The sequence below is a fragment of the Gavialis gangeticus genome, unplaced genomic scaffold (assembly GCF_001723915.1).
Source record: "Gavialis gangeticus isolate Ggan-Ray unplaced genomic scaffold, GavGan_comp1, whole genome shotgun sequence".
NCBI classification, from domain to species: domain Eukaryota; kingdom Metazoa; phylum Chordata; order Crocodylia; family Gavialidae; genus Gavialis; species Gavialis gangeticus.
Genome location: NW_017729031.1, coordinates 60,987,744 through 61,004,495, shown reverse-complemented (window position 1 = coordinate 61,004,495; position 16,752 = coordinate 60,987,744). Strand labels below are relative to the sequence as shown.

Genomic DNA, 16,752 nt, shown 5'->3' with positions numbered 1-16,752 from the left:
TTCTCATCTCTGAAACTGTATCCTGTAATATTTTTAAAGTACCTGAGAAGCCAAAGAAAGTTGTGCCAGAACCAAAACTTCCTGCTGCTCCTAAAATCAAAGAAGCTCCACCAGTAAAAGGTATAAAACATTTGCTAACTGAACTTATGTACTTATCTTCAAAAAAGTAACCTCCATTTTATGTTCTCAATTTGTTAATTTTATCTTGTGTTGATGAAGATGTGTATTTCTAACAGGCATGATGTTGTTTGCATCATTACAACTGTGTTATGATGTCTAGTATTTGTGTGTGTTTTCCTATGCAAACACTTCCGTTATTGTTTAGATAAGAAAACACTGTGACATCTCTGTACCAAATATAATAAGGATATTATGGATTAAAATTCTAAAAACTCATCTTTCTAAAGTGCCTGAAGCTCCAAAGAAAGCTGTTCCTGAAGAGAAAGTACCTGTCCCTGTTCCTAAAAAAGTGAAGGCACCACCAGCTAGAGGTACAGCAATAATTTGTTTCTTGTCATTTGGAAAAAATATTTTGCTGGCATTTTCAGTCTCTAACTCCTAACTTGTTAAGAAAAATATGGTCAACTTGCTTCTAATTTCTTTAGCGTTAAACATACATGTGCTTCTATTTGTATGCAAAGCTGTCTCATGTATATGTATTCTTAAAGAGTTATATTTTTAATAGTTTGTATTAATAGTAAAATCATTCCAGTTTTCTAAAATTACACAATATTTTTTAAGAACCACCAGAAGAACGTGTACCCACTTTTGCTATTGAAGTAGAAGAGCCTCCTTCAACCAAAGGTAAAACAATGAGAACAATATTCTCATTTTGGGGTCTTTTCTTTATCTTCCTGTTTTGTTTGTTTGTTTTCTAAGTGTTTTACATGCAAATATTATGTCCTAGTGATGACAACCCTTATAACCCTGTCCTCTGCATCTTAATCATGTATTGTCTATTACCTGATACCTTGTTGGTTGTGTTTTATATTCTGACCATTTACTTTCCTGTCACAAATCTGTATTTGGTGAAACTTTCTGTGTACTTCCTTTGACCAAAAACCAGTTAAGATGAAAAAGGTTCATTTATAGCTGATAGAAATAAAATATTTATATTCCAAATATTACAGATTAATATTCCTACATTTAATATTTTTAAAGTGACTGAAGTACGCAAGAAAATTGTCACTGAAGAAAAGGTATCTGTCACTAAAAAGGAGGCGGCTCCACCAAAAAAAGGTAGATTATTTTTTAAAGCTACTCAAAAGATGTCAGTATCTTAATATTGTATCTAATATGTTTCTAACATTTAAATTACTTTGTGTAAAATATACAGTTTAGTTTCTGTTTTTGTTTCCTTATTTAACTTACAAACACGTCAATTGTCTGTATTCATGGGGTTTTTTATTATGTGTGTTGTTTGTGAATAATTTAAAACTTCTAAAAATAAACAATATCTTTAAAGTGCCAGCAGTACCAAAGAAAGTTGTGCCAGAAGAGAAAGTGCCTGTACCAGTTCCCAAAAAAGTGGTGGCTCCACCAGCTAAAGGTATATAACCTCTTTATGAAGCATATAAGGAAAATCAGTGGTGAGAATTCTTTGATAAAAAAAATCAATTCATACAAAATTGGTCATAAATTAAAAGGACTTCCACTTCTGTTTGACAAAAAAAGCAGAAAATTGTCTGGAATGGTCATAGTCCTGCATTTCTCATGTTTCCAAAATATTCTTAGTCTCATTGGCCACTTCAGGTGTGCAGCTGTTTTTAGAAATTGAGCATCCCTCAGTTTCAGTGAGCAGATGCTCAATGAATCTGACCATTAAAAAACCCCAAAACTAAAAACCATAAAAGAATTATCAATGTTTTATTGCATCATTAGCATTTCAGGGGACAGAGTCAAACACAACGTCCTTTACTTCTGTGATTTTCCTTGTTTAAAAATCTATCTTTTCATGTGTGTTGAATGTCATTTTTTGTAGTTAAATACCTAAAATATGTAACACAGAGTAACATCAGCCTTGCAGAACCTTGCCTTTAGGCTTTAGAACCCTTATTCTGTGACACGCCAAAATGTCCATTGCTTTCTGTTTCTCTATTGTTTTTTCTTTCATGCTTGTATATATGTAATTTCTGATACTAAAATTGCACAATATGGAAAAAATATGTTACCAGTCTTCAAAAGTTATATATTCCATAAGCCAACTGTACATCCAGCTCTCAGTACATGAATGTTTATTTTTTGTCTTTGTTAAATGTATGTATCCTGTTTCGTTTAAAGGTCTTGTCTATTTTACACATACTCTCCTGCTTTGTAAATGTGCATTTTGTGTACTTGGTTGTGCACAATTCTTTTACAAGAAAATCACAATATTCAAAGAAGAACACCTGAATTTTACATTTCTTAAAATTACTATCTTTTAAGTCCCAGAAGCTCCAAAGGAAGTTGTCACAGAAGAAAGAGAGTCCATTGCTGTTCCAAAAAGAAAAGTAGCTCCATTACCAAAAGGTATTCAATTATCGATTAAATTAGAAAAGATGTGTTCCATCTGCTGTGTTGCTTCTTTTGCTTCAGTCCATCAAAATCTGATAGAACCTTAAACTGGAGCAGCAAATGACGTTTGATTTTTCCTACTTTTTCTTGTGTGGAAAATGACAGAAAAGCAGTTAAGAAACACATCTTGATTTTATACAGATCTTTATATTGTCTTACTGCAAATATTGTACAGAAGGAACAATACTAAATCTAGACTCTGTCTTTAAAGTGCCAGCAATGGAAGAACACTGGGCTATGTCAGAGGAAGTCTCTGTTTCTTTTTACTCAGAAGAAGATATTTCATATACAGGTATGAACCAACCTAAAAAAATAGTTTTAGGTCAAAGGAAGCGACCTCCAGGATTTCAGGTGTAGTATAGAATTTTAACTCAGTCTGATATTAATACATCTAGAGCAGTGGTCTCCAAAGTGTGGTGTGCGCACCCCAGTGGGTGTGCAAGACGATCCATTGGGGTGCGGGAAGAAAATACTAGAACTTCTATTTCTATTTCTATTTATATAAATATACATATATTGGGGGGATGTGCTCAAAATTTTTTTGCTGATAGGGGTGCACAATCAAAAAAGTTTGGAGACCACTGATCTAGAGCATCCAGGCAATAGAGAAACCTCACTAAATGTTTCAGCTCTAAGGAGTTAATGCTTGAGACATTATGTGTAACATGGAGGAATCTTTCCAGCCCCACATCAGTAGGATGATGGGGTGGGAAGAAGTAAGGACATCTAGCCACAGACTTGAGGGAAGAGAAGAACAGAAGAAAAAGGCCCCCGGCAGTCCAGGAATTCAGTGAAGCATCTGAGACAGGAAGAATGGTCCAGCTGTTCCCAAAGACAGAGGAAGGTATAGAGTGCAGCCCTCCCCATAGAAAGAAAAAAGTGCTGTAAGTGGGAAAGAGCTGTCTTGTGGATTAAACCCCCTGAAAGGAGTGGTGAGGCAAATTGCGGCTGACAAGTCAACAAAATCTATTGCCAGATACACTAATAACAGTACAGTTTCTGGGTTCAGAGGTAACTGGTATTTAAGACTAAACTTTAGAAGCTGGTCAGACTTCATACAGTAATGCTTGTTAAACATGAGTTGTAACATCCTAAAGAGCAGCTGTTTGCCTGATCTAGACTCTCACAGTAGCTTGCTACTAGACTATAGTCGGTTGTTCCTTGCAATATGAAGATAGAAGATACTAGACTTGCTACTGAAAAGTGGATTCCACCTATCAAGAAGATTAATAGGATCTCATACTTGCTAAAGGAAAATCCTAGTATTTTGCCAGTTCTTACAGCCAAACACTAGTGCTTTATTTACTAAACATTAATTCTGAAAGACTTGCTCCAGAATTTTAAAAACCATGACCCACTGGTGTTCCAAAAAGTGAAGATCTACGGGAAAAGTATGCAATGTCTCATGGATGAATCTAGAAATAGAACACAATTTGCACATCAATCATGTTATTTTGTGCAGAGGCAAAAGCTGGTTAATAAACCTGACAGATATGAAACAGACTGCTTGCAAAAAGATTGGCAATTTTTCTGTTCTGTCATCTTGGCTTGGATAATGGATAAGAGTTGCTTTCATTTTAATGAAAAGTTCAGGCTCTTTACCTTCTCTGATCTGTGCAAAAAGTTTGACTGGACATGAGTTCCCATTTTGCTGTATGGATTTAAGTGTTTGTGTCCTGCACAAATCCTTTGTTGCAAGTGGTAGACTGAGAGCTGCTACTGTATTTACTGAAGAAGGTCAGAGGAAGCCAGAGAAGCATATTTGCATAGAATACCCTATTATCCTCTTAGGAAACGAAACGATCACAAAGGGACTGACTTCTCTCAAAACTGATCTGATATTGAATCAGAGCTCTGACACAGGATGAGTTTACAGTTCCTACTAGCCAGGGGAACAATGTGGACCATCTGATGATCACATGCCTGCATTGGGGTGCAGGCCTTGTGGTTATTGTATTAAATTTATGTTTTATTGCTTCTCTCATAACTTGTCCAGTGTCAGTCTGCTCTTTTCCCGTAGTGACATGTAAAACCATTTGTATGTCAGGTATCTTTTTTGTTTCTTGCATATTTCTGAATGGCACTATTGTGCATTAGCATTCAGATTCTTGCTTGCATCAGTTTTGCTTTTATATGTTGTTTTCTAAAGTTCTTAAATGTAAATATACTGTATCTTTGAAGTGCCTGATGTGCCTGAGAGAGTTACCATTGAAGAAAGAATACCAATTTCTGTTCCTAAAAAAGAGAAGAAACCACCAGCTAAAGGTACACTGGGTATTGTATTAGATATGGAATATATGTTCTTTGAATGTCTTGTTATAAATATGCTATAAATACTGTTCTATGTTTTTGTTGTTTGTTTGAATGTATGTATTTTGGTTTAATTCTTCTTTTGAAATGCTTGACAATTCTTAGTATTCATGAGTTTTAAAGTTTATAACATTGATGTCTTTTAAAGTGCCTGAAGTTCGTAAGACAGTTATCCGAAAAGAAGAGGTATATGTTGAAGTTCCTCAGTACGAAGAGGAAGAAGTTCCCCAATATGAGAAAGAGGAAGAAGTTACCAGATATGAGGAAGAAATAACTCATTATGAAGAAGAGGTCACCCACTATGAGGAAGAAGTACCTCAGTACGAGGAAGTTCCTCAGTATGAGGAAGAAGTTCCTCAATATGAGGAGGAAGAGGAAGTCACCCATTATGAGGAGAAAGTCACCTACTATGAGGAGGAAGTAGTACCCACCTATGAAGAGGAAGTTCCTCAATATGAAGAAGAGGAAGAAGTTCCTCAATATGAAGAGGAGGTTCCCCCACCAGTCAAAGGTAGAAATTTAATTTTGGTTTAAACATCAGAAAAAGGACTCTTGTTTTACAGATATGTCAATATATTCTTTTTAATTTACTCCAGGATATGTGATTTTTTGTTATAATCATTAATAATTAGTATGTGTTGTAAAGTGTATTGGAATGCCTACTGTCCATTAGCATTTTGTAATATAATTTATCCATGGTATACATGATCATCTGGTATGAGAAGGGAATTCATATAATTAAATATAACAAAGAACATGTCATTCAATTTACCTAATTCTTCCATCATGTCTTATTTCCATCAGATCATATTTAAATTTATTATTGACTTCAAAGGCAGTTCAACCATAAGAAAAGTTGTATGTATGCAGATAATGAGAAGGATTTTCAAAAGTATTTAAGAGATGTAAGCATACAAATCCAATTGATTTCATTTAGGTTATTTGAAAAACCTGTTAGTACTTTTTAGGAAATAAAAATATTTTCATAGCATCCAGAGATGGAAGAGGCATATTAAATATCCATTCCATTCCTATAAAATGCATAGCAATTATTAATTTTAAATATTTTTTGGAAAATATTTGATGAAGATGTCTGGAAGTTTTCAACACTCTTGCTTTGGAATGACCATATTTACAGCTGACATGAAAATCAGGTCATCCCAAACTCTTGGTAATAAAAAAATGACAGTGTCCTTTATCATGACATAAAGACAAAGGGTAAGATATCCAAAGCTGTTAAGGTTTCATTTTTAGAAGAAATATGAGGACTTAAGAGTGGGTAGATACTTTAGAAAATTTTATCCAAGTCCTTGTTTCACATTTTCCATTCTCTGGCTGCCACAAGCAGGGAGAAGTTTACATTATATTTCAACCAGTTAACACATATCAAAACTAGACCTTGCATTGTCTGTATTTGTATTTTAACATACTAATTAACATATTTTAAAAGTAGAATTTATTCCAAATAAATGTCTAGGTTACATGCTGTGAAATCAACCATAATTTTTTTCTAGATTAGGAAGAGAGATTGGGATTAGCTCAAATCAAGTCAACCTCAGTCATTTTAAAGGAGGTAACAGCTGTCTCTGCCCTAATGAAATGATCGTTGTTGGCAGAGTTAGCTCACATTACTCCTTTCCTAGTTTAGTGAAAGCCAATAGGATTATGTTCTTCCACCCTTCATTTGGTATTGATGTCAGGGATATTAAGTACAAAAAATATTTAAGAAAGACTTTTGGTAATATGCTGAAGGCAAAACTCCCATTGATTTCAGCAGAGTGAGAATTTCACTCTTTATCCTTCAAGGAAACTGCTGGGTACCTTTGGCCTTCAAAATTAAATTTAGATATGAAATGATAGGTATATCTAATTAACCAATGGTTCCACCTTATGAGAAAATTGGTTGATAAAATCCCATAGCCCTCCTTATCATGTATGGAGCCCTGGCAGTACTCTCAACACTTCTTAGAAAAAAAATGCAACCATGTTATAGATGTGGTCTAAATCTGGAAATTCAGTATGTTTAAATGTATACAATAAGTTTAAGAAAATGCGCCAAGGGGTTATGTGGAGGGAGCCTGAACTTTCTTCCTAATTGAAAAGAAGAGAGAATCCGCATGTATCCAAATTTTAATTTTGACTATTTTTTAATCCACTAAAACCAGAAATAAAATTACATTTTTTCTGCAAATTTCCTTTCCACCATCATTTTGACCATTTCTAAGTTACTTATTTTTAAAAGATCCAAAACATATTACTGTTAGCCTTTGATTAGGCAATTCCCTACTGATGCTGAAGTTTTTACCTAGGTGGATCAGTGGCTGAGTAAGGATTGCCTCAACACATAAACCTACTTGTACAGTATTGTCTCCTGTCTTGTTACTATCAAATCAGTGTTAAACCATACTACTGTGGTTTGGATATGTGTTAAGTTGTTGTGGGGGATGTTTTCTTGCACTGGAAGTGAATTTTTGCTCTATGTGCTCCTGTTTTAAAAGTAAATCCCTAAAATAAAAATGGTATTTTTAAAGTGCCTGAGGTGCCCAAGAAACCTGTCCCTGAAGAAAAGGTACCTGTTCCCAAGAGAAAGGAAGCTCCTCCAGTAAAAGGTATCTCTCTCCTCATTTAAAGATATCATGTTTCCCTTAGTATTTAATTAATCTTACTTCTTAACTCTTTTATGTAAATGTTAATTTTCCTGTTCTTGAGAGGGGTTTTCATGTAAAATGTTTGTAGTGGTTTCTTATTTTTGTTGCATTTCTGCTGTGGATGGCTTGTACAGCATTCTTATTCAAAAATAATATTTTTAAAGTTCCTGAGGTGCCCAAGAAACCTGTGCCAGAGGAGAAAGTACCTGTTCCTGTTCACAAAAAGAAGGAACCTCCACCACCTAAAGGTACATCTACTCATGATTAATGTATACAGAAAAATCTTCCATTCATCACTTGTCTTTTCAGTCACATTAAATGTAATGTGATGAGAGAGTTCTCTTCTTGAAAACTGTTGTTCCATCTGTTTGTTTGTGCGCCTGTAATCTGTGCCACTGGTCTTTATCTTATGTTTCCAAAATCAAATGCTCATATTATAATTATTATCTTTAAAGTGCCTGAAGTGCCAAAGAAACCTGTGCCAGAAGAAAAAGTTCCTGTTCCGGTGCCCAAAAAGAAGGAAGCTCCTCCAGTTAAAGGTACATCTGCTCATGTTTACATGCGCACGAAAATCTTCCATTTGTCACCTTCCTTTTTACTTACATTAAATGTATTTGAATAAAGAAGATCATTCTCTTCTTGATAATTATTGTTTCATGTACTTGTTTGTGTTCCTGTATTTCATGTCATTGTTCTTCATCTTATGGTTCAAGTTAAATTCTCAAATTACTATAATATCTTTAAAGTGCCTGAGGTGCCAAAGAAACCTGTGCCAGAGAAGGTACCTGTTCCTGTGCCTAAAAAAGTGGAAGCTCCACCAGTTAAAGGTACATCAGCTTGTGATGCTCCCAAAAATGTTGTCATTGTCTGCTTGCTTATAGAACATAACATACAAGGAACTCATGCTCAGGGTTCAAATTAGACTCCAACTCTTGGGGGGGTGGTCTGTGGTGGTGGCAGCTGGAAGCCGGAAAGAGCCACCACTGCTGCTGCCACGATGGCTTGAGCTACTTAGAAAGGCGTGGGGCAGGGCAGGGGCTCTGGTCTCTTATGGGGGGACTCTCATCTCTTATGGGGGCCTTACAGGGGCTCTCATCTCTTATGAGGGGCTCTCATCTCTTATGGGGAGGCTCGACCCACCTCAAACCCCCCGATATTTTGAACCCTGATCATTCCTGTTTCCAGTGAATTCAGTAGCAAAATGCTCATTGACTTCAATAGGATCAGGACTGAACTGCACACTGTGGAAGTTTTTATGATACAGGATTTACAAACTTGTACCATTTTATATTGTTTTTCTTTTTGGGAGCAGAGCAAAAGACAGTAATTATTCATATAATAATATAATGTTGTCTAAAGTGCCTGAGGTGCCCAAAAGAGCTGTCCCAGAAGAGAAAGTACCTATTGCTGTACCTAAAAAACTAGAGCCTCCACCAGCTAAAGGTACTTTAACTTGTAATTTAAGATTAGTGTGTGTATACACACACATACACACACACACACACATGCATGCACGTACACACACATGTACAGAAGATATGCACACACTCAGTGCACATTCTTTGTTCCATCATATTTTTGACACACAAATAAAAGGCATGTTAGTGTAGCTGTCCTGATGTTTGTTATAAATGTTAGTTTTCTTCTGTTTTATGTTATACTGAAAACAAAATTCTTGAAACAAAAATGTTTTTAAAAGTACCAGAGGTGCCCAAGAAAGCTGTCCCAGAAGAGAAGGTACCTGTTCCCGTACCTAAAAAACCAGAGCCTCCTCCTGCTAAAGGTACATCAATTAGTAACTAAAATCTGTGTATGTATGTACACACACACATGCACACACATCCATTCTATATATGTGTATGTGAATGTAATACATAACTATTTTATTCCATCACATCTTTGACACACCAGTACAGACATGTTAGCCTAGTTGTCTTGATGTTTGTGATATGTATGTTTGGTTTTTCTGTTTTATATTATAATGAATATAACATCCATAAAACAAAATGTCTTTAAAGTGCCTGAGGTGCCCAAAAAGCCTGTCCCAGAAGAGAAAGTACGTGTTCCTGTACCTAAAAAACCAGAGCCCCCTCCTACCAAAGGTACATCAAGTTGTAATTTAAAATTTGTGTATGTGTCTCTGAAAATAGATATATAAACTTACTCTATACATGTGTTTGTATTTGTAATACATAACATTTTGTTCTATCAGTTCTTTATAACACCAGTAAAGACATATTAGTATAAATGTCTTACTGTTTATGTTTAAAGTGTTACGGGTTTTTTTCTATCTGATATTATTTTGAAAATGATATTCTTAAAACAAAAATGTCTTTAAAGTGCCTGAGGTACCCAAGCGAGCTGTCCCAGAAGAGGCAGTACCTGTTGCTGTACCTAAAAAACCAGAACCTCTGCCTGCCAAAGGTACCCAACATATGTGCTTCCTGGTTCATAAATTTCAGCTCTTGCGCTTTATGTTCTCTCTGTCTTACCTGTTGTGTACGTAAATCAATTTCTTGAATTTAAATATCTTTGAAGTGCCAGAAATACCAAAGAGACCTGCCCCAGAAGAAAAAGTACCTGTCTTTGTTCCTGAGGAAGAGGAAGTGGAAGAGGAAGTTATACCAGAGATACCAGCAAAAGGTACATCACCTTGTCTTCAGAATTATCAGAAAACTTTTTAATTAATTAAAATACTTGCTTTTTCATTGTTTTATTTATGTTCTGTATGATCTTTACCTGTGATTTCCATCTCATCGTTTCTCTTCTTTGAAAAATTGTAATCTTGTTTTGTCTTGTTTTCTTTATTTTAATGTTTTTATGCTTTAAAAGTAATTTTTAAATTTCTAAGAAAAATGCTACCCTAAAGTGCCAGATGTGCCTAAGAAAGCTATATCAGAAGGAAAAATACCTATGGCTGTTCTTAAAGTAAAGGAACATCCACTAGCTTTGTAGTACATATAATACATTTTCTTGCTACTTAGGATTTCACACTTCTATGGAATTTGGTTTTGGGGATCACAACTTGTAAAAATGTAATGTCCATTCCTTATTTTCAGTAGTCCAGTATTCATTGTTATAAGAAATACTAGGGCTCAGATAGGGTTTGATCCTGCAGCATTGAAATCCATGACAGCTTTAGTATTGACTTCAGAATCCTTTACTGATCAGACCTTTATTGATCAATTATAAAAATATGCCTCAACTGGAATTAAGAGCCTTGTTGTATATAAATCTGCACTAGCAGCACCTGGCAAATACTGCTTACATGGCATAATGTCTCTTTTAACCAAAACATCCAGTGGTTTATCCCATAGGTTACAAACTAGACATTCTTCAGAGCATTGAAATTGTACCAGTATTTAGCTTGAGATCTGTAGGTGCATTTTAAAATCCCACAGCACACACTGCCAAAGGCACTACAGGAAGAAAATAAAAACATAATTGATTGTGTGAATAACCAACATTCAAAAGGGAAACTTCATCACAAAAACAAGTTACTGTAGAAACATCCTCTGAACACTGTTTCCATTCAGCTGAGTAGACCATAAACAGTCTGAAAGGCAAACACTTAGGCGATTTGTAGAAAAACCTTAGACAAAATATTCTATGTACTTGGCATGTGTACGCATGCAGTTAATGTGACTGAATAAACTGTGGAGCAATCTGTGTTCCAGTAAACTACTCCTGGGTATAGCTTCTACATGTGCACCTGGGACAACAGCAAATTGAGCAGGGGAGGAGCAGTTTAGGTCATGGCTGCTCCTGCCCTACTCAGCTCTCCTGCAGCAGCCAGGGGAGCTCCACACCCCAGCTGCAGCTATCTGGGTGCCAGCCCTGGACTGGCAGGGGACACAGGGGTGAGCCTCAAGCTCTGGCTGATGGCAGCAATATGTCCTGGGGTCTGTGAGGCAGCCCTGGGCTAGCAGGGAACACTGGGGATTAGGCCCAGGCAGTGGGTGCTGAGTCAGGCAGCAGAGGGGCTGGCTGGGCTATGAGGCTCCTGCAGCTGCTAAGCCATGTGGCTAGGTAGTATGCAGGAGTGTGGCCCCCTGCTGGCTGGGCTGACTGGGTGGAATTTACACCCAGGTCAGTGTTTACACATGCATTGCTGCGCAGTAAATAATTACACAATAGGATAGTACCTGTATTTACAAGTACTACCCTGTTGCACCATCTAAAAGGGCCACACAGATAGGTGCTGATGTTTTACTGCAGAGCTAATTAGTCTACTCTACAGTAAGCATCTTGTGTACATATGCCCCTATGTCCTTTCCTCTACACTACATGTTTGTTTGGTAATGATATAACATATATAACAATCATGGTGGAGAGGTGCCTAAAACAATCCTTATCATCCAGTTCCATTGTAGTGTTCCTGGAGAAAATCAATTTACACAGTTTTCATATATAAGCTATTACTGTTTCTGTTCAAACGTGTGTCCTTTTTATTTTGTGTCATGATATTGTTCTATGTAATACTGCTTAAATTTGAAATTCTTAAAATGAAACAATATATTTAAAGTTCCCGAGGTGGCCAAGAAAGCTGTCCCAGAAGAAAAAATACCAGTAGCTGTTCCTAAAAAAGTGGAACCTCCTCCAAAAAAAGGTACATCAAGTAAATAACTCAGAAAATAAGCACTGTTATTATTTACTTGCATTTTCAACAACTACACTAACATTCAAGATACTGTTATAATTTTAGAAATTTGTATTTTTGTGTCTGTATTGTCTTCTTGTTTTTGACATGTTAATTTTATTGCTGGAGTTTTAACATAATATAACATCTACAAAGTATTTATGTTGTCAGAGAACCCTGTTTTGGAGATAATATGTTTGTTATTTATAATCTAATTCTGTTCTAAAATCATTTTGATTAAATTCTTTATATCAGATCTTACTTTTGTATACAAGTCTGTATCCTTATGGTTTTTTTGTCTTTTTGCTTCCTCTTTACTTGCAAATAATATTCTTAAAATAAAACAAATAAAGTTCCTGAGGTACCCAAGAAACCCATCCCTGAAGAGAAAGTGCCAGTTCCTAAAAAGGTGGCAGCTCCACCAGCTAAAGGTACTACAGTTTATAAATGAATGTTAATAATGACAATAATAAATAACAAGCATTATTTAATTTAATCTTTGCACAAAGCAGTTTAATGTATGTTCCTCATGTTGATTTTGTGCTTGGATATGTACTTATTTGTAAGTTGTCTGTTTTGTACATGTATGTTCCTCAATGTTTTTTGAAATTGTGTAAATAACAAAAATACTAAAGCTAGGTCATGTCTTTAAAGTGCCTAAGGTTCCCAAGAAAGCTGTTCCTGAAGAGAAAGTACCCATTGCTCCTCCTAAAAAAGTAGAGGCTCCAACTGTAAAAGGTATATGTACTCTTGACTACTGTTGTACATATTAAAACAAAACTCTTGATCTTACTCTTTCTAACATCCTGTGTTTTATGAGAGTTCTTGTGGCTCCCTGTGAATTCTTATCTGTTTTGTATGAGTTTTTGTTGCTTTCTTATTCATATTGTTTTTATAAGCCAATTTAAAATTACTAAAAAGAAACCCATATCTTTAAAGTCCCTGAGGTACCTAAGAGGGCTGTACCAGAAGAAAAGGTGCCAGTTGCTGTGCCCAAACCCAAGGCAGTTCCTCCAGCTAAAGGTACAAACATACCTCACTAAATTCATTGTAAGATACAGTCTTCCTAGTCATTCCTAAAACATTTTGTATTGTAATTGCTTTTTTATTAAATATATTTCTTCCATTTTAACATAATTTATTGTATGTATTTCTGTTCCATGTTATCTCTTTGTGTCTTATTCTGCACAAATTTTGTTCAAATATTTGCAAGGGATTAATGGTAATAATACTATTTCTAAAGTGCCAGAAGTGCCTAAGAAACCCATCCAGGAAGAAAGAATACTTGTTCCCACAGTGGAGGAGCACAAATATGAATATGAGGAGTATGAGAAATATGAGAGGTATGAAGCAGTTGAAGAGTTTGAGCAGATTCAGGAACATGAGGAATATGAGGAATATGAGGAACCTGAAGAACCTGAGAAGCATGAGGAGCCTGAGGAACCTGAGGAGATCTATAAGTATGAGGAGCCTGAGGAACCTGAAGAGATATATGAGGAATATGAAGTCCAGGAACCTGAAGAGTTCTATGAGAAGTATGAGAAGATTCGGGTGACTGAAGAGATCTATGAGAAATATGAGGAAGTTCAGGAGCCTGAAGAGGTCTATGAGGTCCAGCCACCAAGAGGTATATCAATTCATGGTTTCTTTATTCTTAATAGTCTGTATTGAGTTTCCTACTGATGTTCAGACCTCCTTCCAGCATTCAAAATTGTGTTTTTTCCTGCTTATAGTCCCACCTGTGCCTGTAGTTAGCGAGAGAAATTTTATATGACCATTTCCCCTCTTGGCTGTTTCTCAATATACTGACCTGCTATCAGGTATAAGGAATAGTGCAAAGCTGACTTTATTTAGCTGTAACAAGAGCAATTTAGGCATTCCTTAAATTTTTCTCTTCAATTCAATTATAATTTCGATCCAACTTAATTATGAGTGCCAACGTTGCTTCCTATTGTGAACCAGTTACCCTATTGTGAAGAATTATTCCCAATAATGGAACAGATAAAGCTTAGATAAAACTTTCCTTTCCATCACTTTAATTTGTAATATTTCACACCAAATAGAATGTCTACTGAAAAAAATGACTATTCCCCACATGAGAAAAAAATCTTGCATAATTGTCAGTTGCTTGCATAACTTTGAGCTCAGTCAATATATATTTCAGCTCTTTATATCCACTGTAATACTTTGAAATTAATTTAAAAATCCCTAATAAAATATCTTTAAAGTGCCTGAGGTTCCTAAGAGACGTGTACCAGAAGAAAAAGTACCCGTTGCTGTTCCTAAAAAAGAAGCTCCACCAGCTAAAGGTACATCAGTGTTCAGATAAATTTAAAACCAAAGCCCTCTGTCTCCCAACATTGCTTCCACTAAGATCCCTCTCTTCATTTGACCATGAAGCCTGTAGTCTTTAACCTGATTTAAGCCAATCAGGTTTAAATTAGGATTATGATGCTAAATGAACGCTGTTTCTTTCAAAATGGGAAACCATGGCTTGTTCCTAAAACTTCTAATTAAGGGAGTTTTCCTCTGGGTTTGCACATTCATACATATGTTTTTAAACAAGCTCCATGATAATAACAGGGTACTTAAGGTCTATCCAACTATACCTTGCTGGCACGTAATCACACATTGGTTAAAGCTCAAAGTTTTTTTTCCTCTCCCTTCTTAATGTCAAATAAATTAAATTTCTACACATTTCTGGATCGGGTTCTTGTGCCCGGTGTGGCCCCTACCTGCTGGAATTGGGCTCTGTACACCAGAGCTGCACTTCACATAACAAGATTGGGCCCTGGCACCCAGCACCATTCCTGCCCAGCCTCACATGCCAGTATTGAACCCTGCACACTGGGAGCAGACCCTGGCATCCAACACCAGACCTGGGCCCCCACACTGCCCCTGCACTTCAAAATCAGGCCCCATATTGCCCTGCATGCCTGATCTAGCTGAAGTGCCATGTTATGCGCACCACAGGGCTCTGCATGAGTCAGAAAATTTGGCAGCAGGAACGTAGCCACCTACAAATTTTTGGACCCATGGTGAGCCTTGCCAACTGAATGACATAGCTCTGGGGGCAAGTTGTGGCCACAAGCCAGAGGTTGAGTATCCCTGGCCTAAGCCATTGCTCACTGAAACCAATGGGAGTCTCTCCACTGTCTTTAATCATACCTGAATTAAAGGTAGGGTTGTCAAATATGACTCATGCAGTTGAGTAACATGCAGGTACATTGGGCTTCTTGGTTCATACAGTATTTAATCATCCATCTAGAATGTCTATTTAAGAGCCCATACCAATGGGCTATCTATAAGGTCTATTTAAGAGCCCATACCAATTTACAATTCATCCAACAAGAGCAAAACTTTTCTTTTCAATGAATATGTATAAACTCCTCTAATATTCATAGAGTCTGGATGCATAACCAAAGGAAAATAGTTCCCAAAGTCAGGACACAGGGTAAGACCAACAAGAACACACCGATGGAGCCAGAGGGCTTTCTGTTTTATGTTGATATACTCCTGATATGTTATATGGTGCAGTTTACTTGTGCTCTTTTAAATTCTGTAATTCTCTGTTGAAAGAAAAGATTTGTTGTTTGATTTCTTGTTTTATTTTTTTTCTAAAATATTGCAAACACTCTTAAAAAAACCAATAATGTCTGCCTGCAGTGCCTGCAGTGCCTAAGAAACCTGTCCCAGAAGAAAAAGTATCTATTCCTGTACCTAAAAAAGAAGTGCCTCCCAAACCTAAAGGTATATCTACTCTTCCATTTGTTATGAATCACTGAACTTTAAATCTTTAAGTCTTTTGTTTTCTTTGTTCATTGAGTAAGATATGACTACAATTTGTGTCTTTTCCTGTGATTCTTTTCTTGTTTGAATCATGTTTGTTTGTGTGTCTTATGTTGCCCTGCTAAGTCATTTGTTAAAGTAATACATGAACTTTATTAAAAGAATATTATATCTTTAAACTTCCCAAAGCACATAAAAAAAGCAATAGAGAAAGAAAAACTACTGTAGGTCTTCTTGACAGGAAAGAGCCTGTACTGAGTTCTTCCAAATAACTTTAAACATTCTAAATGTATATAATATCTTTAAAGTGCATGCCATACCCATGAGGGCTGTTCCTGAAGACAAAATACCCACAATTGCTCCTGAAATAGAAGTTCCACCAATGAAAAGTAGGTGGACCTTTGATTCGAATTTTATGGAAGTGGTTGGAATTTTATGGATAGATAACAAAGCTCTATCTTTCTCTGAACTAACATATTTGACAGTTTAATTGTTTTTTTTTTCTTTGATATACCCAGGATTTCTAGCCTCTTGCCATAGCTTAGGTTTTGTGATGATGAGCAAGAAATAGGCCAATATTACATGTATGTAACACGGAATTTTAACATTAGGCCCAAAGTGCTCTTACCCTAGGAACACTTCAGTGAGTTTTGTTTAAACTAAGTGTAGTGAGTAACTTGTCCACAAGTGTTAAAGAAAAGATATTGACACGTTTATTTGTTTATTTAAAATACACTATACAAAAGTTATTAAAAACTTTGTTCATTTCTTAAAACAGCAAATAAAAAAATGGATGGCACCTATTCCAAGAAG

General features: G+C 36.0%; 1 protein-coding gene across 1 annotated transcript in view; it reads left to right on the top strand.

Moving 5' to 3' along the window:
* The window catches only part of TTN (titin), a 312,981-nt gene that overhangs the window by 146,555 nt on the left and 149,674 nt on the right, over positions 1-16,752 (top strand). The window contains exons 133-157 of the mRNA XM_019522860.1: positions 40-120; positions 408-491; positions 742-804; positions 1,162-1,239; positions 1,466-1,549; positions 2,425-2,508; positions 2,765-2,845; positions 4,735-4,818; positions 5,012-5,374; positions 7,395-7,472; positions 7,676-7,759; positions 7,967-8,050; positions 8,258-8,338; positions 9,211-9,294; positions 9,530-9,613; positions 9,852-9,935; positions 10,050-10,154; positions 12,037-12,120; positions 12,504-12,581; positions 12,805-12,888; positions 13,090-13,173; positions 13,394-13,777; positions 14,379-14,459; positions 15,817-15,900; positions 16,248-16,328. Coding sequence (XP_019378405.1) covers positions 40-120; positions 408-491; positions 742-804; positions 1,162-1,239; positions 1,466-1,549; positions 2,425-2,508; positions 2,765-2,845; positions 4,735-4,818; positions 5,012-5,374; positions 7,395-7,472; positions 7,676-7,759; positions 7,967-8,050; positions 8,258-8,338; positions 9,211-9,294; positions 9,530-9,613; positions 9,852-9,935; positions 10,050-10,154; positions 12,037-12,120; positions 12,504-12,581; positions 12,805-12,888; positions 13,090-13,173; positions 13,394-13,777; positions 14,379-14,459; positions 15,817-15,900; positions 16,248-16,328 — 2,646 coding nt within the window. The remainder of the gene's footprint in view (positions 1-39; positions 121-407; positions 492-741; positions 805-1,161; positions 1,240-1,465; positions 1,550-2,424; positions 2,509-2,764; positions 2,846-4,734; positions 4,819-5,011; positions 5,375-7,394; positions 7,473-7,675; positions 7,760-7,966; positions 8,051-8,257; positions 8,339-9,210; positions 9,295-9,529; positions 9,614-9,851; positions 9,936-10,049; positions 10,155-12,036; positions 12,121-12,503; positions 12,582-12,804; positions 12,889-13,089; positions 13,174-13,393; positions 13,778-14,378; positions 14,460-15,816; positions 15,901-16,247; positions 16,329-16,752) is intronic.